This window comes from Sander lucioperca, chromosome 16 (assembly GCF_008315115.2).
Source record: "Sander lucioperca isolate FBNREF2018 chromosome 16, SLUC_FBN_1.2, whole genome shotgun sequence".
NCBI lineage: Eukaryota > Metazoa > Chordata > Actinopteri > Perciformes > Percidae > Sander > Sander lucioperca.
The window spans coordinates 30,458,048-30,484,583 of NC_050188.1; the positions used below are offsets into that span (position 1 = coordinate 30,458,048).

At 42.0% G+C, this 26,536-nt stretch overlaps 1 protein-coding gene across 5 annotated transcripts in view; it reads left to right on the forward strand.

The window, feature by feature from the left end:
- The window catches only part of chd4a (chromodomain helicase DNA binding protein 4a), a 40,530-nt gene extending 15,905 nt beyond the window's left edge, over positions 1-24,625 (forward strand). The window contains exons 11-41 of one of the 5 annotated variants that reach the window (XM_031294770.2): positions 280-483; positions 569-777; positions 1,658-1,789; positions 1,889-1,988; positions 2,839-3,030; positions 3,788-3,988; positions 4,095-4,232; positions 5,462-5,583; positions 6,442-6,615; positions 6,739-6,880; positions 7,976-8,107; positions 8,523-8,640; positions 8,852-8,976; positions 9,372-9,464; positions 10,783-10,921; positions 11,048-11,223; positions 12,362-12,551; positions 13,688-13,777; positions 14,137-14,228; positions 14,358-14,491; positions 14,661-14,805; positions 15,761-15,914; positions 17,097-17,209; positions 17,325-17,577; positions 18,655-18,711; positions 18,828-19,016; positions 19,127-19,235; positions 20,084-20,216; positions 21,278-21,473; positions 22,395-22,570; positions 24,289-24,625. In XM_031294770.2, the coding sequence (XP_031150630.1) occupies positions 280-483; positions 569-777; positions 1,658-1,789; positions 1,889-1,988; positions 2,839-3,030; positions 3,788-3,988; positions 4,095-4,232; positions 5,462-5,583; positions 6,442-6,615; positions 6,739-6,880; positions 7,976-8,107; positions 8,523-8,640; positions 8,852-8,976; positions 9,372-9,464; positions 10,783-10,921; positions 11,048-11,223; positions 12,362-12,551; positions 13,688-13,777; positions 14,137-14,228; positions 14,358-14,491; positions 14,661-14,805; positions 15,761-15,914; positions 17,097-17,209; positions 17,325-17,577; positions 18,655-18,711; positions 18,828-19,016; positions 19,127-19,235; positions 20,084-20,216; positions 21,278-21,473; positions 22,395-22,570; positions 24,289-24,303 (4,443 nt within the window). In that variant the 3' untranslated portion in view covers positions 24,304-24,625. The remainder of the gene's footprint in view (positions 1-279; positions 484-568; positions 778-1,657; positions 1,790-1,888; positions 1,989-2,838; positions 3,031-3,787; positions 3,989-4,094; positions 4,233-5,461; positions 5,584-6,441; positions 6,616-6,738; positions 6,881-7,975; positions 8,108-8,522; positions 8,641-8,851; positions 8,977-9,371; positions 9,465-10,782; positions 10,922-11,047; positions 11,224-12,361; positions 12,552-13,687; positions 13,778-14,136; positions 14,229-14,357; positions 14,492-14,660; positions 14,806-15,760; positions 15,915-17,096; positions 17,210-17,324; positions 17,578-18,654; positions 18,712-18,827; positions 19,017-19,126; positions 19,236-20,083; positions 20,217-21,277; positions 21,474-22,394; positions 22,571-24,288) is intronic. The other 4 variants (XM_031294776.2, XM_031294773.2, XM_031294774.2 and 1 more) reach the window with 4 other exon arrangements.
- The last annotated feature ends 1,911 nt before the right edge of the window (positions 24,626-26,536 follow it).

Below are 26,536 nucleotides of genomic sequence, written 5' to 3' on the forward strand. Positions count from 1 at the left end.
ATCCGACTTCCACGTGATGGCTATGCACCTCCTGCCAATGCACGGGGCTATTGTAAGAAACTACTTTTTGGAAGCTTCTTAACTGTGCAACTAGTGGTTGTAAAGTTCCCTAACAAGCAGATTTGTGGATCTAGTGGGGAGGGAAATCCAGTCACAATGTCACTAAAGTCATGCCAGAGTGTAGTGAGCACGGTGCCAATTTTTGGGGGTTTTGAAAGAAAAGGGTAAACACTGTAATAATTATTTTTCTCTTCTATTTTTTATTTTTTTTTCCTGCAGTGTCCATCCATGAAAGGGAAAGTCCAAAAGATCCTGACGTGGCGGTGGGGCGACGCTCCTCCACCCACACCCGTCCCCCGCCCTCCAGACCTTCCGGCCGATTCCCCTGATCCCGCCCCGCTGGCAGGGCGGCCGATGAGGGAGTTCTTCGCCAAGTGGTCCAACATGTCGTACTGGCATTGCTCCTGGGTCACAGAGCTCCAGGTGTGTGGAACACGCGCGTAAACAAACACGGTATTTGACCCAGTTTGGTATGCCTGTTCTAACAGTCGTCCTCCCCCCCCTTTAGCTCGAGCTTCATTGTCAGGTGATGTTCAGAAACTACCAGAGGAAGAACGACATGGATGATCCGCCGCCCATCGACTTTGGCGAAGGAGAGGAGGACAAGAGCGTCAAGAGGAAGAACAAGAACCCCATGTATGCGGAGCTGGAGGAGAAATACCTCCGCTTTGGAATCAAGATGGAGTGGCTAATGATGCACCGCATCATCAACCACAGGTCAGCACGCACACTTAAACAAACACACACACACACACACACACACACACACGTTTAAGAGATGAGCTTTGATGCTACAACTTTACTCGTAGGGAGAAGAAAAGATCTTCTAACTGTTCTGAGTTACTAAGATACCAAACGATTGGTACATTTATTAAGTATAGCATAAGTAATTTGGGCTTTTATCCAAAACTCTTTCAAGTACATGAGAATGTCTACTTCGTTGTGCAATATTCGAGATATTGTTGTCATGAATCCTCTTAGATTAAGGTACTAGGACAGCACTCCAATGTATTGCTTTTTATAAGGGCTGCACGGGATGAGGAAAATATGCAACATGCAATAACGTTGAATATCGCCATAACGATAATACTTGAGATGGAGTACTGGAGATAATGGAGATGAGATCAAAGAGTACTCAGTTCTGCATTTCTGCTGCTGTCAGTATTTTGCTAAAATAAAACAAATTGTTCGTTGGATGTAAAATTAATGAAAATAAATAATTTCCAACATTCTTTTATTGAACATTAAATTGAATATAAAAGGCCCCACTAAAAAAAGAATGACGGGTACATTTTAAAGTGCAGTTTGCTACAGATTCAGAACTAACACAAAAAAATGTCTTTTCGCGATATGTCGCAGTCTTTCGCGATGTGTTTATTGCGCCAGTTAATCGCAATTTAAAAAAAAAAAAAATATATATATATTTTGCAGCCCTACTTTTTAATGCCAAACGACGGACGTTTCGGGCAGCGCCCTTCCTTAGCGTGTGCACCGGCGATCGCAAACAACAATTTGTCATGAATCATCTGCCAAACATGAAAACAAGTTAGATTAAATTGAAATTTTCCTCCCCCTTTTTTTGCTGTGTGTTTTCCAGCGTGGACAGGAAGAATAACGTCCACTACCTGATCAAGTGGCGAGAGCTGGCGTACGACCAGGCCACCTGGGAGGCCGACGACATGGACGTACCGGAGTTTGACACCTACAAGGTGCAGTACTGGAACCACAGGTGAGATACAGACGCTGAACAGCAGCTTTTAAACTGCAGTGTGATCCAGCGATGCACTCTACTCTGCTGAGCTCTACTCACGGCGCGCGTTTGTTTCAGAGAGCTGATGATGGGAGACGAGGGGAAACCTGGGAAGAAGATCAAGGTGAAAGGAAGAGTGAAGCGGCCCGACAGACCTCCTGAGAACCCCGTGGTCGATGTGAGTCCAAAGTTTTTATTCATTTATTTTGAGCTCCCTTTTTTTTAGACTCGCACAGGAGCAACCGTTTACCAAAACAATTCAACCGAGAACTGTTGCCGAGTGCCAAAGTAGGGCTGCACGATGCGAGGAAAATATCTCATTGCGATTATTTTAACAGATGTTGCGTTTGCAATACGATTCACGAAATTGGAGGGAATGATCACTTTGTATCATTTTTGTTCTCATTTTCATTGAAAAGATCTTTGCGAGGATCTGTACCAAACAAAGATTATTTCTTTAGGATGCGATTTGTAGGCCGGGACGTCTCTGCAGCACCACGATACTTCATTCAGAATGGCTTGACACATTGTTTGCCTTTAACAAATATTGCCCCCCCCCCCTGCGATTTGGATATTGCACTAGTCCATATTACGTTTTCGATAACATTGTGATTAGTTGTGCAGCCCTATTCCAAATTGGGACATACTTCTTCTTCATAACATTGCGCCTTGGACTTTGACCCTCTTGCTTACATATCTGTCACAGTCTGTAGTCAGTGAGCTGTCATCCGTCTGTGCTCTCCCTGCAATTGTGGGTCAGAATAGCCATAAAAAGCATGCTGGCTTGTAACCGGATGCAGTAGCGTCATGAGGGCGAACACCTGCTCTCAGAATGTCCTCTGACCTTTCGCATTTTGCGTTCATAGTGACAATTTAGATGTGATGACAACGGCGTTGGGATTCTTTGCTTTAGGTGCCTTGACAGTGCTTGAATTTTACTCTTAATAAGCTGTACACACCTCGCATGTGACTCCCAGTTTCCTTCTGCGCTCACAATCTGTCCCCGTCTCTTTCTCTTCCGTTCCCAGCCGACTATAAAGTTCGACCGTCAGCCCGAGTACCTGGACAGCACGGGGGGGACGCTGCACCCCTACCAGCTGGAGGGTCTCAACTGGCTCCGGTTCTCCTGGGCTCAGGGCACCGACACCATCCTGGCCGACGAGATGGGTTTGGGAAAGACGGTTCAGACGGCCGTCTTCCTGTACTCGCTCTATAAAGAGGTGGGTGGCTGTGAGATACTGGGTTACGTTGTAAAGTTGTGTGTTACGCTCGCTCAGGGGCCACACACACACACACACACTGAAACCGTATGCACTCGTTTTGTGTGAAAACATGAACTCATCCCATAATGTTCAAGTGAGTTTTGACGGTTTAGTTTGTCCTCTTTATGATCTTAATCAAATCCATTTCATAGTTTCCTTTTTAAAATAATTAATTTTACCTTTTTTTTGTTTTTTAATGCCATTTTGGCTCCGCAGTAATGGCTGAGCCTGCCGGTGTGTAGCTGTCTATAGATAGCTGTCGTCCTATTGGCCAGGAGCCATCCAGCCATTTTGTATAAGTCAGGTGAAATCTGACGACATTAAGTTCAATCTCAAACCGTAAACATTCACAGATGCTGATCATGTGTGGCTGCTGCCACCTAAAGGCGGGAGGCCAGAATACACTTCCTGCCAGAGCAGCAGGAGAGCCTGCAGTGTTTTTAAACTTAATTTGATGATTTATTTTGATGCTTTCACACTGAAATGACTTGTCTCTGTACCACATGTTTTATATACGTGTTTTAATGCAGTCAAGTTCAGAAGTAGGGGCAATGTTACAAATTAATTAAATGTATGATAGAGTATCAGGATGTTTCTTTTCAGTCTCGTGTAAAAACAAATTTCCTTATTTCTGAAAATGATAGAGTTGTATTTTGGATAAAGTGTCTGATTTAGTAATGATCACAATGATCTGACTTCCTATCTCCACCTCCAGGGCCACTCTAAGGGGCCGTTCCTGGTCAGCGCTCCGCTCTCCACCATCATCAACTGGGAGAGAGAGTTTGAGATGTGGGCCCCCGACATGTACGTGGTGACGTACGTCGGAGACAAAGACAGCCGAGCCGTCATCCGAGAGAACGAGTTCTCCTTCGAGGACAACGCCATCCGTGGAGGGAAGAAAGCCTCCAGGATGAAGGTGAGCGAAGACTCCCAGGAAAAGAGAACTCCTAAAGCGAATGCATTTAATAGACATGGATACGTTTTTAAACGTCCCTCGCGTCTTTTGATTTCCTCCCAAACAGAAAGACTCGTCGGTCAAGTTCCACGTCCTGCTGACCTCCTACGAGCTGATCACCATCGACATGGCGATCCTCGGCTCCATAGACTGGGCCTGCCTGGTGGTGGACGAAGCCCACAGGCTGAAAAACAACCAGTCCAAGGTACGGGCACATGTAGAGACACACACACACACACACACACACACACACACACACACAGTCAGTTAATTAAAGTCTAGTGCAGGGGTCTTCCAAGTTTTTTTAAGGCCAAGGACCCCAAACCTTAAAGAGAGACGAGCAGGGACCACAGGTACTTCATATACTGTATACAATTGAGTTGCATAATGACCTGGGCCTACAGTAACATTGGGCGACCTGAAGCCTTTACACATAGCTTTTTTTAAGGTGCCCTACAATACTAAGCTACTATTTACATATTCAGATATCATCATGTTGTAATGTTAAACGTACATGTTGAAGGCACAGTGAATCCATAAGATTAACATATTTAATTTTTTTTTTTTTTTTTTTTTTTTTACTTTCAAAACAAAAATCTGGCAGCCCCCGTGCAGTGATTTTGAGGACCCCCTTAGGGGTTGCGGACCCCCTGTTGAAGATCTCTGGTCTAGGGTTAATCTTTCATTTAACAGTCGAGAGAGAGAAGAGAGAATAAAGAGTTCAGGTGATGTAATTAATCCCCCAACAACAAACAGGCAGTATGATTACCCATTAATCAAAACATAAATTACATAAATAGTCAAATTCATATCCACCCTGGATATATGGTGGATTCAGAATGAATAAATGAATGAATGAAAAAGTTTGATGATGAGTTTTTCTGCCGTTATTTCTTGTGATTTTGAAAGGATAAATTGAAAGGATGCGTTCACTTTGAACTTTTTGACTTAATGCGTCAGAATTGTTTGATTTAATTGAGGTAGATTGTTGTTGTAGACAGCATTCCTTTTTTAGAGACTTTCTCGCAGTCATTTCAGACTTTACAAAACCTAAATGTTTGATTGGTCCAAACAGCATGCTCCAAAGACGCCCAACTTTCGCTTATTTTGACCTTTTTAATTTCTTATGTGTCAGTGGATTAAACCTGAATGAAAAATTGTCTTCATTTGCGGATGTGACAATTTTCCTTTTTCCAAGTAATCTCTACATGCCTCGTCTTCATGTACAATGGTTTCACAAAGTCTCGAAAGGTTGGGAAATGCTTAATTTGAACTCAAGGTTCTCAATTTTTCATGTGCACGTCAAAAACAGAAGTTTTTTGGCTGGAATAAAACGCGTCTGAATTGAGAAGACGTGTGCAGGCGGCTGTTACTGACGTTTGACTGAAGCTGAAACGGTTGTAAACATGTTCTTTTTTTTCTTCCCTGCTGTAGTTTTTCCGGGTGTTGAACAACTACCCTCTGCAGCACAAACTGCTGCTGACTGGAACTCCTCTGCAGAACAACCTGGAGGAGCTTTTCCACCTGCTCAACTTCCTCACACCTGAGAGGTTCAGGTAGGCTGCGGACTCTGTCGTATAACCTATTCCTTTTTTTATTATAGGAGAACATTTTCTAGAGCCCTCACCGCAGCACGGAGGCTTTCTAAGTTCCTGATGAATGGGTCAGTAGTGGAGTTTTTGTTTAGAGAGACCAATACCCGCTGTTTTTTTAGACGCTGAAGTCTCTAAATGACAATAAATGAACTTGCAGACTTCGCTGTACTTACCTCCATACTTCCATGTGGCTTTGCATATGTGTCTAAAGGGTTAAAAATATCCAGTAATTAAAAAATACAATTAATTTTGTGCCGCAGAAAAGCGTTTTTTTTTTTTTTCTTTTGTTTTTTCTGCTTTTCTATCCTGTTTAGTACGGGTGTGCAAAAAAAAATCGATTCACATTTGAATCGCTATTCAAGCTCTACCGATTGAAAATCCATTCATAGAATTCCAAAAATCGATTCATATTTTTAATAAAAAATTAAAAAAAAAATTGTATTGAATTGTATGTCTACTGTAATCACGTGGGGAAATGAACTACATTTACATACGTAAATCGTTTTTTGAATCGAAAATCGATTTTTGAATCGAATCTTGAGCCTAAAAATGGATATCGAATCGTGACATTTTCTGAATCGTGCACCCCTACTGTTTAGCTTCTTGCAACCTCTCAGATTTGTATGTTTTGTTGTTCTCCCAATCAACAAGCACTGACTCAAAGAAACTTTGAGGGTTGTAAGAAAATGTTAGTTGTTAAAGGTTTAGCAAAAAAAACAAAAAAAAAAACATTCACAGCGGCTGGCGTCTGTAGTTATGACCGTACAGTCGTGCTAAAAGGAAAGCCTCACCTGTCTGTGTCTGCCTCTGTGTTTGCAGTAAACTGGAGGTCTTCCTGGAGGAGTTTGCCGACATCGCCAAGGAAGACCAGATCAAGAAGCTGCACGACATGCTGGGTCCGCACATGCTCAGGAGGCTGAAGGCCGACGTCTTCAAACACATGCCCTCCAAGACAGAGCTCATCGTCAGAGTGGAGCTCAGCCCCATGCAGAAGTGAGTCCAGCTTTCTTTTTGTCGGTTTCAAAAAGATCCGAGTGATGAACAAATGGAGAAGTACGTTTTTTTTTTTTTTTCTTAAAAGAAAAAGGGTAAAACGTGTGCATCGTCTGTTTGCAGGAAGTACTACAAGTTCATCCTGACGAAAAACTTTGAGGCTCTGAACACCAAAGGAGGAGGAAACCAGGTTTCTCTGCTCAACGTCGTCATGGACCTCAAGAAATGCTGCAACCACCCCTACCTCTTCCCCGCGGCTGCTATTGTACGACCCCAAATATTATTTCTTCTCTACAATTAATCCAAAGGATGTGTTCAGTTTGAACTCATGAAATCAAGACTCCATATGTCAGATTTGTTTGTTTAATTGATGTAGATTGTCATTTTAATAGAAAGTAGAGCTGCAAAGATGACTATTAGTTGTCAACTATTAAATTGATTGCCAACTATTTTTTTTTTTATGAAAAAGTACAAAAATTCTGTGATTCCAGCTTATTAAATGTGAATATTTTCTAGCTTCTTCACTCCTCTGTGACAGTAAACTGAATATCTTTGAGTTAGGGACAAAACATGACCCTTTCGGACGTCCTTTTGGGGTCTGGGAAACACTGATCCACATTTTTCACCACTTTCTGGCATTTTATAGACCAAACAACTAATCTATTAACCGAGAAAATAATCGTTAAGGCTGTTTAATGCTTCTGCGTCAACTCCACGCCGTCGCTCCTACGGCGTCATGAGCCTTTCAGAGTTCTGCGTCGGGGTTTCTTTGCATCGCGGTGCATTTCGCCGCCATAACGCTAGGGGGTGATAAGTCTGAGGTTACTTGCGAGGCGTCTGCCAGCAAGTTTATGTTATGTTAGCAAGCAAACTTTAGCACAACTGCCCACAAAATACTGCTTGCTGGCAAATTGCTAATCTCAAAACGTTACTGACATACAGACACTTTACAAACGGATAACCCCGTCACTGTAACCAAAATATGTCTGAGTTTATTTGCAAAGCTTATGTCAGTGAACTAGCATGTTGCTACTCCCCACAGTAGGCTGCTTGAAACACCGACTATCAACACACAGGGCGAGTTGACCAATCACTGTCCTTGCGGTCTGCGTCGCCTCGGCGTAAAGTTACACATTTTTGGAGGTGCGCGTCGAGCTACGGCGGAGGGCTCAGAGAGGGGTTGGCGTCGACGCAGAGGGGTCTGCGGGGGTACGCTGTCGATTCGCCGCAGAAGCATAAAACAGCCTTTAGTTGCAGTCCTCATAGAAAGCTTTCCTTTTTTTTTTTTTAAAGCCAAACGTCCTCTTTAGTCATTTCAGAGTTTACAAGACCTAAATGTTTGATTGGTCACTCTAAACAGGAAGCTCCAAAGATGCCCAACGGGATGTACGATGGCAACGCTCTCACAAAGGCTGCCGGCAAACTGCTCTTACTGCAGAAGATGATGAGGAAGCTAAAGGACGGAGGACACCGAGTGCTCATCTTCTCTCAGGTAAGAGACCAGACCTTTTTCCAACCTCCCAGCACTGACTTATAAAACCTGCGCTCATGCTCGTAAATTCTTTCTCTTAATCTTTCTTTTTCCCTTTTTTTTTTTTTTTTTTACACCAATTTAAAAATCTGATTCCTTTTTGTCCTATCCTGTCTTTTCTCTTTTGAAGTGATCGGTCTCGGTCAGATGAATATTTTCTTTCGCTGTAAAGTATCAGCTCAAAGTAAAAAAAAAAAAATACTAATCCAAAATTTAACATAAGTGGTAGAAATACGTCTTTATGTTGCAGACTCTGCCTGCAACTTACAAGTGGCTTTTATTATTGGCACTGAAAACGAGACGGATTGAAGTGAAAATGTGAGAAATGTCATCAGCGTTTCCCTAGCCAACGTGTCTCCTCTGTGTTTTGCCGCAGATGACCAAGATGTTGGACTTGCTCGAGGACTTCCTGGAGAACGAGGGCTACAAGTACGAGAGGATCGATGGAGGGATCACCGGAGGGATGAGACAGGAAGCTATTGATCGCTTCAACGGTGAGACTGAGGGCACAAAAATCCCTGAATCTTACTTCGTCTTTCATCTCTTGACTCTTTTAAAACTTGTACTCCTTAACTTCGCAAACTTGAATGGTTTTAATCCCCCCCTTTTTAATCTGTTGTCAAAGTTCCAGTTCACTAATATGGAAGCTGTACGTAAAACGTACTTGTAGGATTTCTGTAAACGTCTCTTGATTCTTTCCCTTAGCCCCTGGCGCGCCGCAGTTTGCCTTCCTGCTGTCGACGAGGGCCGGAGGTCTGGGTATCAACCTGGCCACCGCCGACACCGTCGTCATCTACGACTCTGACTGGAACCCCCACAACGACATCCAGGTACAGCAGGACTACTGCCACACCGCCTCATTCTACCAGTTGTTATTGATAAGAAAGTGAAGCTTTAGAGCAGAAGTTGTATATGAGCTCCAGAGTTTTATCGTCTTGATCTTTTGGGGAAATCTAGAAAACATCTTTGCTGAATTTGTACATTTTTCTGTCATATATATATATATATATATATATATATATATATATATATATATATATATATATATATATATATATATATATATATATATATATATATATATATATATTTATATTTTAAGAGGGAAGTTGGTTTTATTTCCCTCGGAAAGTCATTGAAAAGTTCCAGAGACACCTTTCTTATTTATAGTTTGTTGTAAAGATCTTGTTTTGACTGTTCCTAACTGCTCCTCGTCTGTGTCCAGGCCTTCAGCAGAGCTCATCGTATCGGCCAGAACAAGAAGGTGATGATCTACCGCTTCGTCACCAAGGCCTCTGTGGAGGAGAGGATTACTCAGGTAAACGGGACAGGTGCAACACACAGAAAACCCCCAAAAATAAACCCTTTCTTCTGTCACGCAAGTGTTGCGGAACAGATGCTTAGATCTGGCTACTGTTTTGTGCAAGTGTTATGAAAAAGGAACAATAACAGTGTTTTCCCTGGCTTCGTGGAAGACTTGAAGTACTCATATTATGCTTTTTGGCTTTTCCCCTTTCCTTTATTGTGTTATATATTGTTTTTGTGCATGTTATAGGTTTACAAAGTGAAAAAGCCCAAAGTCCACCCCAAAGGGACTTACCATCTCCAACAGAAAACTCTGTTCACAAACAGCTCTATTGTAGTCCAGCCTTTACTTCAGAGACAAACGTGGTCACTTTGTAACACACGTTATAATGCTCACCTAGCTGCTAGCGTGGCACGCCCTCATACTCTGCAACTGACAAGCTAGCAGTACTTACTGCGCATGTGTGACTCCCAACAAAGATTGAACAGAAGTGAGATGTCTCACTCTGTAGCTAAAACAGAGAGCTCAACACACAGGGTGAAAAGAGGAGCTGCAGCAATGTGCAGTACAACAAAAATATGGTGTTTCTGAAAATTAAACCACAAACCTATTCTGGTACAACCTCTGAATACTATTATGAACTTGATAATGAGCATAATATGAGCACTTTAAGTGTGTGTATTTGGCAGGGGGTTTAAGCTTCATTCCTCCAAAAAAAAGTGACGTTTTTCTATTTAAAAAAAAATGCAATTTCCCAATACATTTTGTCTCCGTTTGGGATTTTGTCTCTTTTTGGTCATTTTTGTTTTCTTTGAGGTTGTTTTGGGTATCTGTGGTCATTTGCCATCTCTTTGTAGTCAGTTTGTGTCCCTTTTTGTGGTAGTTTTTAAGTCTTTTTTTTCCACATTTTGGACCGTTATTCTCACCATTTCTGTTCTAAAAAGTGATCAGATAATAAATAAATAACATTTAACATAACAAGGCCAACTACAATCATTAGATGTGAGGAAAGTCTTTTAGTTACATTCATTGGTCTTTCTGGTCCTGTGCCTAAACCTTATATTGGCACGGACAACACTGAATAAGTTTGGCTCTGAAGTCGTGGTTTTTATTGGTTTCTACTGCAACTCTAGGACAAAACCCTGGAAACATCTGCCCCTAGCTACATGTAAAAGTTTTATAGCTATTTTAAAGAGCAATAATAATAAATATTATAAATATTTGACACTTCTTTTTTTTTTTTTTTTTTTTCTTTTTTTTTACCTGGCATGTTAACAAATTGCTCTCTCTTGTGTTCTCCCTCCCCTCTTTCCTTCTGTGTTCTATCCAGGTTGCCAAGAAAAAGATGATGCTCACTCACCTGGTGGTCCGACCCGGTCTCGGATCCAAGACTGGCTCCATGTCCAAACAGGAGCTGGACGACATCCTGAAGTTCGGAACGGAGCAGCTCTTCAAGGACGAGTTTGAACGTGAGCGCTGACTCCAGTGGCAGATATCCAGGGGGGGGGGGGGACGGAGGGGACACAACATTTCATTTGGCTGCGTGAAGCCGGTGAGAAGTGAGACCCATTTTAACCTGATGTTTGTGTGTTCAGGCGAGAACAAGAGCAAGGAGGAGGACAGCAGCGTCATTCACTACGACGACAAGGCCATCGACGTTCTGCTGGACAGGAACCAGAGGGACACAGACGAACCGGAGCTGCAGAGCATGAACGAGTACCTGAGCTCCTTCAAGGTGGCTCAGTATGTGGTCAAAGACGAGGAGGAGGAGGTGAGCGCCTGTGCATTGAAGATGTGTTTAGGCATCCTGTGTTATTTATTTCTAGAGCGTAAATCTGACATTGCTTAGATACCCCCTATAGAGAAGGTTGTTTTTGTTGTTTACATGATCTTGTTTAAATCAATCTAAAATAAAAAAAAAGCTAGAGCGTCCGTTATTTTTGCAGCAGAAAGCTAAGGCTTCCGTCTTTCCTGTCATTACGTTGTTCGCTCGTGATTAGGGTTGGGCGTCGTTTTGGTTTTACCCAATTATGGTTCCGATTCTTCCTTTCGATTCCTGTTATCGATTCCGATTCTTTTGAGGGGTCGAGTTGAAACGGGTCACGTGCTTATTTCACATATAAGAGGAAAATGTCCAGTTTTACCGGGCTTTTCAATGTAAAATCAAGCCACACTTTAGAGCGCCATGGCTGCAACACAACAAGTGTCTGGAAGTACGGCGGCCGCTACGGAAACCAAAACTTGGCGCGTGTTAAATTTAGAACCGATGATCGGATTCAAAACCAAATTTTCCAAGCGATTCCAATGGAATGTTTTTTTTTTTTTTCTTTCATTATTATTATTGGAAAATTTGGTTTTGAATCGATTACAAAATGGAACCGGTACTCGATGCTTAATCCTACTCGTGATGGCACGTTACGTGACGTTCGGTCTAAAACATACTGATAACTAGCGGTGGCCACAGAGTAGTTCCCAGTAATGGCTGCGGGAAATCGTTGTTTACATGATCCTAAAATAAAAGCCAAAACGGCTAACGGCATTCATTGTTTTTGTGTCATTACGCTTGTGATGGCGCTATGACGCTACGTCCGGTGCAAAACCGCGCGACACCATATTATTGCAGATAAAATGATCAAAATACCTTTAAACTCAGCTGCAGTTTATGAGCATATCTCAAAAACTAAAAATTTACCGAGTTCAGATAACTCACGGCGCGTTAAGAAATATTTTGTTCATGTTTCTTCATTTAAAAATCTTTTGGATCAATGTTTTTATTTAGTAAAATTTGATGAACACGTGTCCGATTTTGAAAGTTATGACACAAATTCAATACTTGTAATAAGTGCCCTCTGGTCCTTTACCTGCTCCAACCCTTTCCACGTTTCTGCATCTTTTCTCCTGTCGCTCAGGAGGAGGAGGTGCAGCGGGAGATCATCAAGCAGGAGGAGAGCGTGGATCCGGACTACTGGGAGAAGCTGCTGCGTCACCACTACGAGCAGCAGCAGGAGGATCTGGCCCGCAACCTGGGCAAAGGCAAACGCATCCGCAAGCAGGTCAACTACAACGACGGCTCTCAGGAAGACAGAGGTAAGGACAGAGGTAATGTTTAGCTTTTTTTTACTAGTAGCATTCAGATTTTTAAAAAAAAAAGTGATTTCAAAATGCTTTGTCACAAGTAGAGCTCCAAAGATAAACCTATTAATCGATTCGTTTTTCGAACCATTGAATCAAGCGCCAACTATTTTGAGTCGATCAAAGCAAGACGTAACAGTCTAAAGTTTAAATCTATCCAATGGATAATATCCAATCAAAAAATAAGTAAAGGAGTCGGCCAGGTGTTAAGTGCCTGAAATGCTGGAGACAGACGCACGCACGGAGCCCTGGAGCTGGAGCTCTGTTAATGTCGGGTTATACTCGCTCTAAAACTAGTTTGTACGAAGGTTAGGGTTGGGTACCGAGACCTGGTGCTAATATGGCACCGGTGCCTTAACGACCGGTATCTACCGGACCGAATAGCAACGCGGATTTCGGTGCCACCGATACGCCTGCGCTTCTCTCTGATGCGCCCAAACGGAAGCATCGCTGCACGTGACGGTAACGTTAGCCTACCGCTAGCTAGTAGCTGGATTAAACCCAATGGTCAAAATGCTGACAGCTAACGTTAAACAGTGTAGAGTGTGACTGTATTTCACTGGAGAGGATTCCAACAGCGGGCCGTAACAGTCTGCAGCTGCCGATGTCGGAAAAACACTGCGTTCACTGAAACTGGTGCATTCAAAGTTATTGTAAAATACCCTTTTCCCATCTGGTGGTTGTCTCTGTCGTTCAACAGCAATTTACTAGAGAAATACGTTATTGTTATAAGTTATAGTTATTACATTATTATTAAATCATTTAATTTTGACCATATGGCCTTAGCAATAAACAAGCCGTTCTTTAATGTCGCCGACTGTTGTTTAGTACCCTTCTTTTGTTTAACGTTCTTACAAAGTATCGGTTTAGGCACTGGCACCGTTTTAAAAGTATCGCTTTAGCACCGTTATCGGGGAAAAAAAAAAAAAACGATAGCCAACCCTAAAGAAGGTGCCGGGGGGGGAGTTTTGGGATCGTACAAGAAGCACTTCTGGTAAAGCATACTGGTCCCTTAATCATGAATATAGTTCAGTAGTCTTGGTGTCTGATTGGACTGTGGATTAAAAAAAATCTGTCCCGTTTTTTGTTTTTTTGTCTCACAGCCGATTGGCAGGATGACCAGTCTGACGGCCAATCAGATTACTCGGTGGCGTCTGAGGAGGGAGACGAGGACTTTGATGAGCGGACAGAAGGTAAGAGCCATTATTTGTGTTTGTCTGTGGAGGTAAAGAACCGTGAACAATATTGACGTTATAAGCTAATGTTTGGAAAAGTGTGATATCGGTGCCTGAATGTATCACAGTGACAGTTAGACACACCTGTGTATAGACAGGATAACATTAGGGAACTTATTGTCCCTCGCTTGTCTTTGGATGCTCCTACAACATAAAAACACCTTTTTTTTTTATAAACAGCAAATACAATAAACACACAAACAGTAAAAGAAAGAGGACCGGGTGTGTCACGCGTTTATATACAGGAATTAGAAATAGAATTGATGCGGCACTCCTGCCTGTCTGTATAATCACCACGTCTGTTTTCCTCTCCGCAGCCAACTCTCGCCGGCCGAACAGGAAGGGCCTGAGGAACGACAAAGACAAACCGCTGCCCCCCCTGCTGGCCAGAGTGGGAGGCAACATCGAGGTGAGCGGCTGCGGGATTTTTTTTACTTTTACAACAACTGCGGTGGATTCCCACGGTTCAGAATTAATGGTAGCATTTTTGTTTTCGAGAAATAAAGCCCGATCCGTTTTTTTTTTTTTTTTTTCCCAGGTGTTGGGTTTCAACTCTCGGCAGAGGAAGGCCTTCCTGAACGCAGTGATGCGTTATGGGATGCCTCCCCAAGATGCTTTCACCACCCAGTGGCTGGTCCGAGACCTGCGAGGGAAATCTGAGAAAGAGTTCAAGTAAGAAACGCCACAATGCCTCCCAACAACATGTGAACCGTCTTAACTCTGTAAATAAGCGGTTATAAATGTCACTTCTAAGACAATTTTCAAGATTCAAGATTTGAAGTTGACGAAAATATGTGAATTTATATTCAATGGGACCCTTTCTGCTCTGTCTGTCCCTCAGGGCGTACGTCTCTCTGTTCATGCGTCACCTCTGTGAGCCCGGGGCCGACGGGGCCGAGACCTTCGCAGACGGCGTCCCCAGAGAAGGGTTGTCGCGGCAACACGTCCTTACCCGTATCGGTGTTATGTCACTTATTCGCAAGAAGGTAACAAACGCAGCTTTGCCTTTTTTTACTCTGTTTGACTTTAGTTGTTAGAATAAAAGAGAGAGAGAGAGAGAGAGAGAGAGAGAGAGAGAGAGAGAAAGAAAACAACGGCCGCAAAAAGACCGAATAAAGCAGCTGGACGTCGTCTTTAACTTGTGGGGGAAAAAAGATTTTGGAGTTTAAAATTTCAAGATGCGAAGAAAACACTTTGCCACTTTTAGAAACGGTTTCAAAAAGTCAGCTCAGATGGTGTTCACCAAGTCCAGTTTTGCTCTTTTATAACTATCCACAAAAATTAATCTACCACCATTTTTGAACAAGTAATTGGCGATTGATAATGATTTTATCAGCAAAAATCAGAAAAGGCAAATGTTGAATCGCTTATAAAATGCTCATAAAATAAAATGCTTAACTTCTACTCTCATACTGGTTGTATACACCTTTAAAAAAATTAAAAAAAAAAAAAATAATAATAATGCATTTTATTGGTATAGCGCTTTTTAGAGGAAGAATTCTACACACTAAAATACACACACATTAATCAAAAAGCAGCTCTAAAAAGGTTGTATTCATTCTCATGTTTTATTCTTATTCTTCTATTTATCGATATTTATTTCTGTCATTGTTCTGCTGCTGCTGCAACACGATCAATAAAGGCTTATCTTATATCTTATTTTAAATTGATTTGCAGTGTAGGTACAAGAGATTGGTGGCCAAACAAAACAAGCAAATAAAGTAAAAGCTGGTATTGGCATCTTTAAGTTTTCTGACATTTTATAGCATTTAATTGGTTCTTTAAAGACTACATAACAAACTAACCGCTAATGAAACCAAACATCATATGCAGCCCAAGTGCTGCGTGTCCTAGGTGACGTCCTGTTTTGAGCGTTTTTTGAGTTTGACGGCAGCGGTGTGTTTTGCGTCATGCCGACCGCGTGCTCTTGGCGTCTTCCAGGTTCAGGAGTTTGAGCACGTGAACGGTCAGTGGTCGATGCCCTGGATGGCCGAGCTGGAGGAGAGCAAGAAGGCCGCGGCTCAACCGGACTCCCCCGGGAAAACCCCGTCCACCGGCACCCCCGCCGACACACAGCCCAACACACCCGCTCCAGGTAAAACACACACACACACACACACACACACACACACACACACACACACACTCTTCCTGTACAGGTGAAACCGCACACACACTCTCTTCAGGGTTCATACGTTTTGAAAAAAACCTGGGCAAGTTTTGGAATTTGAAAAATGTTTTTTTTTAACACAGCATAATAATATGTGATTAATAAATGTATTTTCACGTCATCTTAACCTCAACGTTCTATTCAGGGCGCGATATTACAAATCCCACTATGAACCACATAAATTGTTTATTGTTAAACCTCTGAGGGTAAACTTTATACAATAAGAATAAAAATCTGTGTTAATGTCGACTGACATTTTCAGGAATACATAGTCATGGAAATTTGCCAAAAAGTCATGGAAAAGTATTGGTTAAAATGCATATAAACCCTGTCTCTTCCTGTACAGGTGAAACAACACAAACACACACACACACACACACACACGCACACACACTCTTCCTGTACAGGTGAAATCACACACACTATATACTATATTTACTGGGGAAGGTTTAATTTAAAACAACATAATGGGTAGGGCTGCACGCTTTGAGGACAATATGTGATAAACAAGATGTATTCTTAATAGTCACATACACACAGTACAATATAGTGACATTTTATTTCTGCATTCTTAACACAAGTATTAGGAACAGTGGACAGCTAGAACTTGGGGTTCAGGGTCTTGCTCAGGTACACCACGACATGTGGCCGGAGGAGCCTGGGGTTGAACCCCCGAACTAGTGGTTATGGGGCGTCTGCTCTTCCTCCGAGCCCCAAGCCACGTTGTCGAACATCGTGATAATGTTACATCGTATGGATAATAAGGAGTACTCAGTTCTGCATTTCTGCTGCTTTTAGTATTCTGCTAAAATACAACAAATCAATTGTTGAATTTAAAACAAATGAAAGGAAATAACTCCCAACATTCTTTTATTACTTTTATTTGATACAAATTTGAACATTGATTTTGAATATAAAAGGCACCAGTAGAAAAAAAAGGAGTCACATTTTAAAGTGCAGTTTTCTACTGATAGCTTGAGTGCTTTTTCGCGATATGTCGCAGCCTTTCACGATGTGTTAACTGCGCCAGGTGATATCGCGATGACGGTTAAAAGAACGATTATATTGTGCAGCCCTAATAATGAGCGAACGCGTTTGTCTTTGTAGTTGACGACTCCTCCTCAAAGACCGAGGAGGCAGCGAAGGACGCAGAAAAGGAGGTGAAGAACGAGGGCGAGGCGGAGAAGAACGGCAAAGAGCCCGCGAAGGCCAGCGACGAGGTAAAGGCACCACGCGCTTGAGTGACGGCACTAAAACGTCGGCTCTTTTTGGATTCCCGAATGTATTTTGTTTTTCCAAGATGTGTCACAAAGTTCCCCTCCGCGTCTCCTCCAGGTGATCGCAATCCCGGACGACGACGAGAAGAGTCCGCCAGCCGAGGCGGAGAGCAAGAAGAACGGCGAGGAGCCGATGGAGACGGACAAACCCAGCAACGGAGAAGCCGAGAGCGTCAAAGAGAAGGAGGCCGAGAAGGACGGCGAGGCCGAGAAGGAGAAGAAGAGCTCAGAGGAAGGAGAGGAAACCAAGTCGCCTCCGGAGGCCAAGACGGAGGGGTCAGAGGTCAAACCTGAGGACTCTGAAGTCAAAGGTAAGACTCTTCCTCCTCCTCCTCCTCCTTTTTTATCACATGCAGTTTATCAACTTGCTCAGGGTGCGCAGCTTGTAAACGTGATCTGTTTTGGTTTTATTCTGTAATAAAAAGAGAGAATAAATACTTAACATACATGCAAAAAATATATACACTAACAGTTTTTATGAAAACAAAGAATGCAGTTGCAGGACAGAGCATGTGAGCGGAGCGGTGAGAATTTCTGCTCCTAGCTCACGGATGTGTTCGTTCCTTTCCGCTCAACATCACCCCGCTCTACTCAAATCGCTCACCTATCGCTCCCAAAACGGCTGCGTTTTATCATTTGCATGTATTAGATGAACGGCGCCCGCCCTCCCTCCCATGCCCAGCAAAAAAAGTCTGCCGGATGGCGGGAGGGAGAAACTTCTGCTGTGAGCGGTACCGGAGCAAAAGATTTCACTCTGCGCTCCATCTAAATCCTCCCCACTCGCTCTGCCCTCATGCTCTGGTACCGTTCGGTACAGGACTTTCGGTCCGGTATGCAACATTGGCTGGGTATGCCCTCTGACCCAAACGTGTCAAAATGGTCTATTAACGCAGAACATAAATTCTGCAGCGCGAGATTTAGCAGGGACTAGTTGTCGTTGTCTGTCAGCTGTTGCACACTAGTCGTCTTAGCCCGGTTAGCCGGCGTCAACCAATCAGTCCAATATTTACGATTCAATTTTATACACTGAACAATTGTCAATGTTGTTAAATCTCAGAATTGTACTTCAATGAAGTCCTCCTTAAATCTCCCCCTTTAACAGAAATGCATCTCACTTACGAATTTCGTAATCGTTGCTTTTACGTTGTACTCGCTTTCTCACATTCAGAGCACATTTGGTACGGAATTTAGGATTCACATCTTCCGATTGAGGCCCAGCTGTGGTTGATTTTGATCTGCTCTCATCGATAGAACCTTGACCGTGTCCGACTGTCATCTGCAAAAGTCGCTGTTCAGAGTGTGACAACGTGTCTTTCCTCAGCCCGTTATGATCTTTAAAGTCACGGCTGTCTCTTATTTTCTCCTTAATGGTTGTATTTCTTTTGCAGCAGAAGAAAAGAAAGAAGAAAAGATGGACACCACTGCTCCTGCAGATGAAAAGAAAGGTACCAAACCCCGTTTCTTCTTCACACCGGACATTCTCAGCTTCCGGCTTATCCCCTTCCCTTTCTCCGTGCATGCCGTCTAGTCGTTAACCGTGTCTCCTTTGGCTCTCCCGCAGCAGCAGATCTGAAGGAGGAGAAGGAGCCTCCGAAGCCGGAGGAAGCAACCAAACTGCAGAACGGAGACAGCAGCAAGGAGAGCGGAGCCTCAGCCACCGCGGCCACCGCCGCCACTGGAGCCGCCAGCGAGGAGAAGAAGAAGGCCAAGACCAGATTCATGTTCAACATCGCTGACGGAGGATTCACAGGTACGGAAACACACACACAGAAAACACACACACACACACACACACAGAGAGACACAAATAGCTTAAAAGTTGTTGTTTAATTTTCCTAACTGGCATCTTTCTTCTCTCAGAGCTTCACTCTTTGTGGCAGAACGAGGAGCGCGCCGCCACCGTCACCAAGAAAACCAACGAGATCTGGCACCGTCGTCATGACTACTGGCTGCTGGCTGGCATCATACAGTATCCTTTTCCCACCTGTGATTGGCTCTCAGATCTCACTAAGGCGGGAGGGGAGGGGTAGAGCTGAAACCATTCCTAATGTTGCTCTACAATGAATTGTCTTAGAAATAATTGCGATTAACAATATTATTGTCTTTCAGTCAAATTTAAAAATATTTATCAATTTATTACATTTTTTTTTTTTTTTTAAACCAATGTTTTGAATGAATTCCAGGATACATGTTTTGGTTATGTCACCGTTATGTGACTCAGACAATGTAGTACCACAGATACACCGCCTAATGAAGTAAACAACGCCTCTTTAATATCATAAAAACAGATTATCTAACCGTTCACCCCCCTTATCGTTGTTATGAACATGTATAGATAGGGTCAAGTGCCAACAACTAACCATTGAAATAATGGTTACACTTTACTTGAAGGTATCTACATAAGAGTGACATGACACTGTCATGACCATGTCATAAACATTATAAACAAGTCATAAACATGATGACATAACGCTTCTGTCATTGTCATTCGGTTTTTGTCACGACAAGTTAGAGTTAGAGTTGTGTTATGACTCTTTCATGTGTTCATGACAGTGTCATGTCACACTTATGTAGATACCTTCGAGTAAAGTGTTACCGAAATAATTATATATATATATATATATATATATAGTCCAATACTCAGTTATATAATTTCAATTTGGCTTATCTACACAACCAACAAGTACCAGTCATACGCCTTAAGACCTTTAGACAGTTAAACAATTATGTAATAATTGTTACAGGGTGTAATTGGGGGGAATTGTTGTCTGGCGATAAAGAGATGTAGTTGTTCCTCTTGACCGCAGCTCCCCCCAGACATGGTTACGCTCGCTGGCAGGACATCCAGAACGACGTCAAGTTCGCCATCCTCAACGAGCCTTTCAAGGGAGAGATGAACCGAGGCAACTTCCTGGAAATCAAGAACAAGTTCCTCGCCCGGAGATTTAAGGTAGCTTTGACTTCTCGTAGACGGAGAGGAAAACCATGTTGGGATTGAAACGGGGTTTCCTCGTGTCTTAAAAAGTATTGTGCCGCGCCGCGCCCGGGTAGCTCAGTTGGTAGAGCAGGCACCCATATATAGAGTTTTACTTCTCGACACAGTGGCCGCAGGTTCGACTCTGTGCCTGCGGCCCTTTGTTGCATGTCTTCAGCTGTCCTATATATAGATAAAGGCCTAAAATGCCGAAAACATGTATGGAAACCTGCCGAAACTCTGTGAAAGGTGTCCGCTAAACCGTCTCTTAATATTAGTTTTGGTCTTCCAAGGTTTCGTTGCAGCGCTGTATGCTCCCCGCTGATTACATCTGATATTTTTAAGGCTTTTTATTTTAGGAATGTATGCGTTAATTATTTGTTTGTTTTGTATTCAAATCCATCAATGACAATAATTGGACAGAAATTGTAATTTAGAAACTGCACGAGCGCTGTAGTTAAACTGTATGTTTCTTAAAGGGACTGGTGCGTCAGCAGCGGCTCCTTTGCATCTATATTTCTTTTCACTTTAGTTTCGCAAAAGCGTTGTATTTATCTGACCTCTCTGCACTCTAGAGACAATACATCATGAGACGTTTCTTCTTTTAAAAGAATGCACATCACATCAGTCAGTCAGTCGTTTATTTCATTTGTAAAAAAGTACATAACATTGATTTTCTGCTTTCGATCTGTTCTGCTGGAAACGGATATGATGTAGTCGCCATAGACAAAGAAAATATTTTGGTGAATTATTGGTTTTAAAAAAAAAAGTTGATTCTAAGGGGGGGAAAAATCTGTTTTAAAAATCGTCGCCAAAAACCCCCCGATACATACTATGTTTGTTCCCACCACTAATGTTTCCACTCAGATATAGAAGCAGTGGAAGACAGCAGGGAGTTGTTAAGCATTTATATAATCAATCCTGCTGACACGTTAGGTACTTTACAATCCACCCGTGACGATGGGCAAGTCAATAAATTAGCATAAGAACAAGTTCTCTAAGTTAATTTACCCCCTCTCCTCCTCCTCCCCCCCCAGCTGTTGGAGCAGGCGCTGGTGATCGAGGAGCAGCTGCGTCGCGCCGCCTACCTCAACATGTCTGAGGACCCCTCCCACCCCTCCATGGCCCTCAACACCCGCTTCAGCGAGGTGGAGTGTCTGGCCGAGTCCCACCAGCACCTCAGCAAGGAGTCCATGTCCGGGAACAAACCGGCCAACGCCGTCCTGCACAAAGGTAAGTCAGAGATCACATGATCTGCATGTCACCGTGTTTCACCGTGGTTCAGCATGTTGGCCTGTAGGACTCATGCGACTTTTTTGTTTTTCTGGGTCAAAATTTTGAAATCAAAATTATTATTATTATTATTTATTTATTTATTTTTATTTTTTCTGCACTTTTTTGGGGGTTTTCTCCCCACATTTTGAAAGCTTTTTCCAATATTTTGGTCACTTTTTTTCAACGTTCTTGTATCAGTTCTTTTTTAGATGCTATATAATTGAATAAAACACCCAAATTCAATGTAAGTAGTGAACTGATCATTTATTTGACCTGTGAGGAGCGTTGTATGGAACCATCCACGTTACAGTATTTTTTTTTTTTTTTTGGTTGAAAGAAAACCCAAATTTCTGACATAGAAACGTTTTGAAAATGGGTCAAATTTGACCCGAGGACAACACGAGGGATAAATTAGGGCCTTAAAAAACTCCCCTTGTTAGTTTCCTTCTTACAATTTCATGTCCATGATGTTTTAAATGCTTTTAGAGATATTGTAACAATGAGAATATTTGTAGTTGTAAACTGATTATTTATGTTTCATGTTTGGTTTGGTTTAATTTGAACATTAAAATGGTTGAATTACTTCTTTCTACTGTGTACTAGTGCTGCTGCATATTTATTGTTATTGTTTATTTTTAACCACTTTTTCTGATCTAGTTTTTATATTCTGTTGAGCAAATTTGTTCTTAAAAATGTTCAGAAGTTATTTATTTATTTATTTCCGCTGCTGCAAATATTGTGAATTTAAATAAAAAAAAAAAAAAAAGCATCACAATGAGATGAGAACATTGAAACGTGGTGTAGAGAGAGAATCTGAAGTAAAGGCAGGAAATAAAAACATTTTCTCTCTCTCTCGCTCTCTCGCGCTCTCTCTCTCAGTGCTGAAGCAGTTGGAGGAACTGCTGAGCGACATGAAGGCGGATGTCACCCGCCTGCCGGCAACCATCGCCCGGATACCGCCGGTTGCCGTGCGACTCCAGATGTCGGAGAGGAACATCCTGAGCCGGCTGGCGAGTCGAGGGCCCGAGACACAGACGCAGTCACAGACGCAACAGGTAAACAAACCATCTGGAGGATTCTCCGTTAGAACACTTACTTACTAGAACACTTACTTACTAGAGCAGTTACTAGAACAGTCACTTACTAGAACACTTACTAGAACAGTCACTTACTAGAACACTTACTAGAACAGTCACTTACTAGAACAGTCACTTACTAGAACACTTAGTAGAACAGTCACTTACTAGAACAGTTACTTACTAGAACACTTACTTACTAGAGCAGTTACTAGAACAGTCACTTACTAGAACAGTTACTTACTAGAACACTTACTTACTAGAACACTTACTTACTAGAACAGTCACTTACTAGAACAGTCACTTACTAGAACAGTTACTAGAACAGTCACTTACTAGAACAGTTACTAGAACAGTCACTTACTAGAACAGTTACTAGAACAGTTACTAGAACAGTCACTTACTAGAACAGTTACTTACTAGAACACTTACTTACTAGAACACTTACTTACTAGAACACTTACTTACTAGAACAGTCACTTACTAGAACAGTTACTAGAACAGTCACTTACTAGAACAGTCACTTACTAGAACAGTCACTTACTAGAACAGTTACTTACTAGAACACTTACTTACTAGAACAGTTACTAGAACAGTCACTTACTAGAACAGTTACTAGAACAGTCACTTACTAGAACAGTTACTAGAGCAGTCACTTACTAGAACAGTTACTAGAACAGTTACTAGAACAGTCACTTACTAGAACAGTTACTAGAGCAGTTACTAGAACAGTCATTTACTAGAACAGTCACTTACTAGAACAGTCACTAGAACAGTCAGTTACTAGAACAGTCAGTTACTAGAACAGTTACTAGAACAGTCACTTACTAGAACAGTCAGTTACTAGAACAGTTACTAGAACAGTCACTTACTAGAACAGTTACTAGAACAGTCACTTACTAGAACAGTTACTAGAACAGTCACTTACTAGAACAGTCACTTACTAGAACACTTACTTACTAGAACAGTTACTAGAACAGTCACTTACTAGAACAGTTACTTACTAGAACAGTTACATACTAGAACACTTACTAGAACAGTCACTTACTAGAACAGTCACTTACTAGGGATGTTAACAATTAACCGTTTTAACCGGCATCGATTAATACTATCGGGGAAATTATTCAAATACAAAAGTACTTAAAGAACGTTTTTGCCTGATTTGAAAGAAAGTCTATATAATCTGTTATTAACTGCAAGTAAACTTACTAGTGCTAACTTTGCAATAACAAGTTGTTTTAAGCTGCTCTTTTTTTTAGATATTATCAGCTGATATTAGGCATTTTTCAAACTATCGGTATCAACATTTATAATGGCCGATAAATGAATATTTAAAAAATACAATAAAAACGGACGAAACCCCCTTCAACCATGTTCTGAGTGTTGGTGTTGCGTAGTTTGTCCACTGTGTTTAACCCTTTAAGTTTCATATCTTAAGTTTGTATTTTTATACATTTTATTTATCAGAACTTTAATATATTTTGATGTTCCTCTGTTCTCTCCTCTGTTTATTTTTAAAATGCATTATCATATTATTTTAGTGAGGACTCATAAATAACTACAAATAACTAATGTTAGGGAAATCTGTTTTTGTAAAGAATGATTTTAATTGGAGGATAGATTATTTGAACCCAGCCCTATTCCTCTAAAACCAGATCTGACCATTAAAACTTGTTTCTGTTCTCCTCCTCCTCCAGATGTCGCAGCAGTAGACTGAGACTCTGCGCTTTTACCTCGAAAACCAACCCCCCTGCCTCACCTCAACATTCCTGATTGGTGCACAGCAGAATGACGGACAGCGCGCTCAACTTGAAGCCACGCCCAGTTCACTTCCTCTCCCCCCCCCCCTAAAAAGACTTTAAACAGAGTTTTTCTGGAGCATCGGATCCCTTCCCCAAGTTTGAGGCTGTGGACAGAAAAGCTATTTTATTTTTTATTTTTTTCCTCCATTTTTTCAATTTCTGTATTAATATTATTGATATAATGTTATTATGATGTTTTTTTGGGACCTAAATAAAAAAATGTAATAAAGAATTTGTTTGTGGTCAGTTGGGGGGAGGCGCGCTACGATGGGATCTGTGGTCAGAATCACGTTAGTAAAAACTCACATTTAAAGGGGCGCTATGCAGTTTTGGCCATTTCTTTGCTGTTTTCTCACTTTTTGCTGGCAGGTTTCTCTATAGAGCTCCCCCTACAGCTTTGGAATAGATATTTGGCAGCTCCTATGTTCACTTGTGTCTGACTCCTCGCTCGGTCAGTCTGCCGTTTCCTCTTTCTCTGTTCCTCCGACAATGCTTTCCTAGCTTTCTGCTTCTTTTTTTTTCCGGCTCAGCCATGACGATAGTGTGAAAAACTCCATCGCTACCTTGTTACCCAGTTCCTGAATGGGCGTATGTGTGCAGTGCCGTGAAGCAATTCGTTACATCGTGAGACCTGATATCACGCGATACTTCCTGACACTGAGGTCGGTGGCTCGCCGGCCCAAAGTTGCAAGGGTGGTTTTTCCGCTCACAGGCACTAGGAGGGAGCGAGACGACCACCATTCAACTCGAAACAAAGTCATATAACCATTCCAATGACTCCGAAGCTGTTCAGTTAAGGTAAATTAAGGTAAAAAAAAAAAAGTACTGCATAGTTCCCCTTTAACAGTAGTGAAGACAGAGCTCCTATAATCATCTGTTGGAAGAACTGTCATTTTAATTTCAGGTGTATTTAAAATGTAAACAATCACCTTTTACATTGAGAAAAATGGAAGAATTTGGGCTCAAATGTTTTTTTTGGGGGGCTTGAGGTTTTACATCTGGATCCAAAGCAGAGGAGGTTGTGAATGTAAGTTTCCTATTTGATCGCATATCATGAAACCTAGAGCTTGTTTGGTGTTCTGGATTCCCTCCATAACATCATGATTAGACTTTAAATACGTGCAGAGTAAAGTTTTGTTGTCTGACCTGTTAACTTTGTGTTATTTCCCCTTTTTATGCAGGCGATATATTCCAAACACTCGTTCACTTTTACAAACTAACCTTTCCCAAAATCATCTGAAGGCTGAGAATCCCCAGTCTCCTCTGTGCGTGGCAATGGATAACATCCGTTATAATTTGCGGTTTTTACTTTTGCGTTTTGACTGCTTAGAATCATTTTAATGGCACTTATTTAGGGTGAACACTCCAAACTCTTGACCTGCTTAGAATTGGTAGACAAAGCAGATTTTCATCGATACTGTGTGGTTCATATTCAGAGCCGGCGATTTGGTGGCCTGGCCAAGATTTCACCAGTTTTTGGTGTGTTTTCTTTTCAACCTTATTGTCGCTTTTTTAGTCTTTTTTTTGCCACATTTTGACGCTTTTATTGAGGTTTTGGTGGCTTTTTTTGTTGTTTTTGTGCCTTTTTGTCACTTTTCTTCAGTGTTTACCCTTTTTTCGTCGTCTTATCCCTTTCCCAACATTTTGTAGCTTTTTTCCCGCTGATTTTTTTCGTTTTCTTCTTATTGTCTTTAACTTTTCTCTACTTATTTGGACTGCCGGTGTGCCCCTTGTTTTTAGCTATGCTACGGGCCGGCCCTGTTCATATTTGTCACCACTAGAGACAGATAAATAGCCTGGCTCCGCCCTCCTACGTACTTCCGCTCAATTTTCATTTTCCTTCAGTACGCCGTCTGGGTTTGCGGTATATTCTTGGGTTTTCTCCGGCCAAATCTTAACCGGTCTAATCAGCAAACAGAGGGAGTGGCTGAGAACGATGACGTTGAGGTCATGCGCTAGTTTGAGTTGTAGTTCCGTAATGGAGGCGGAAAAAGATGCGAGCGAAGCCATTCGGTCTGTTGTGGCAACGCTGCCGAATATCCAGAAGTTAAAGCCCGAGCAAGAACAATCTTTGCTGAGTTTTGTTGGTGGCCATGATGTTGTGGCCCTCCTCCCCACGGGGTTCGGGAAAAGTTTGATTTTC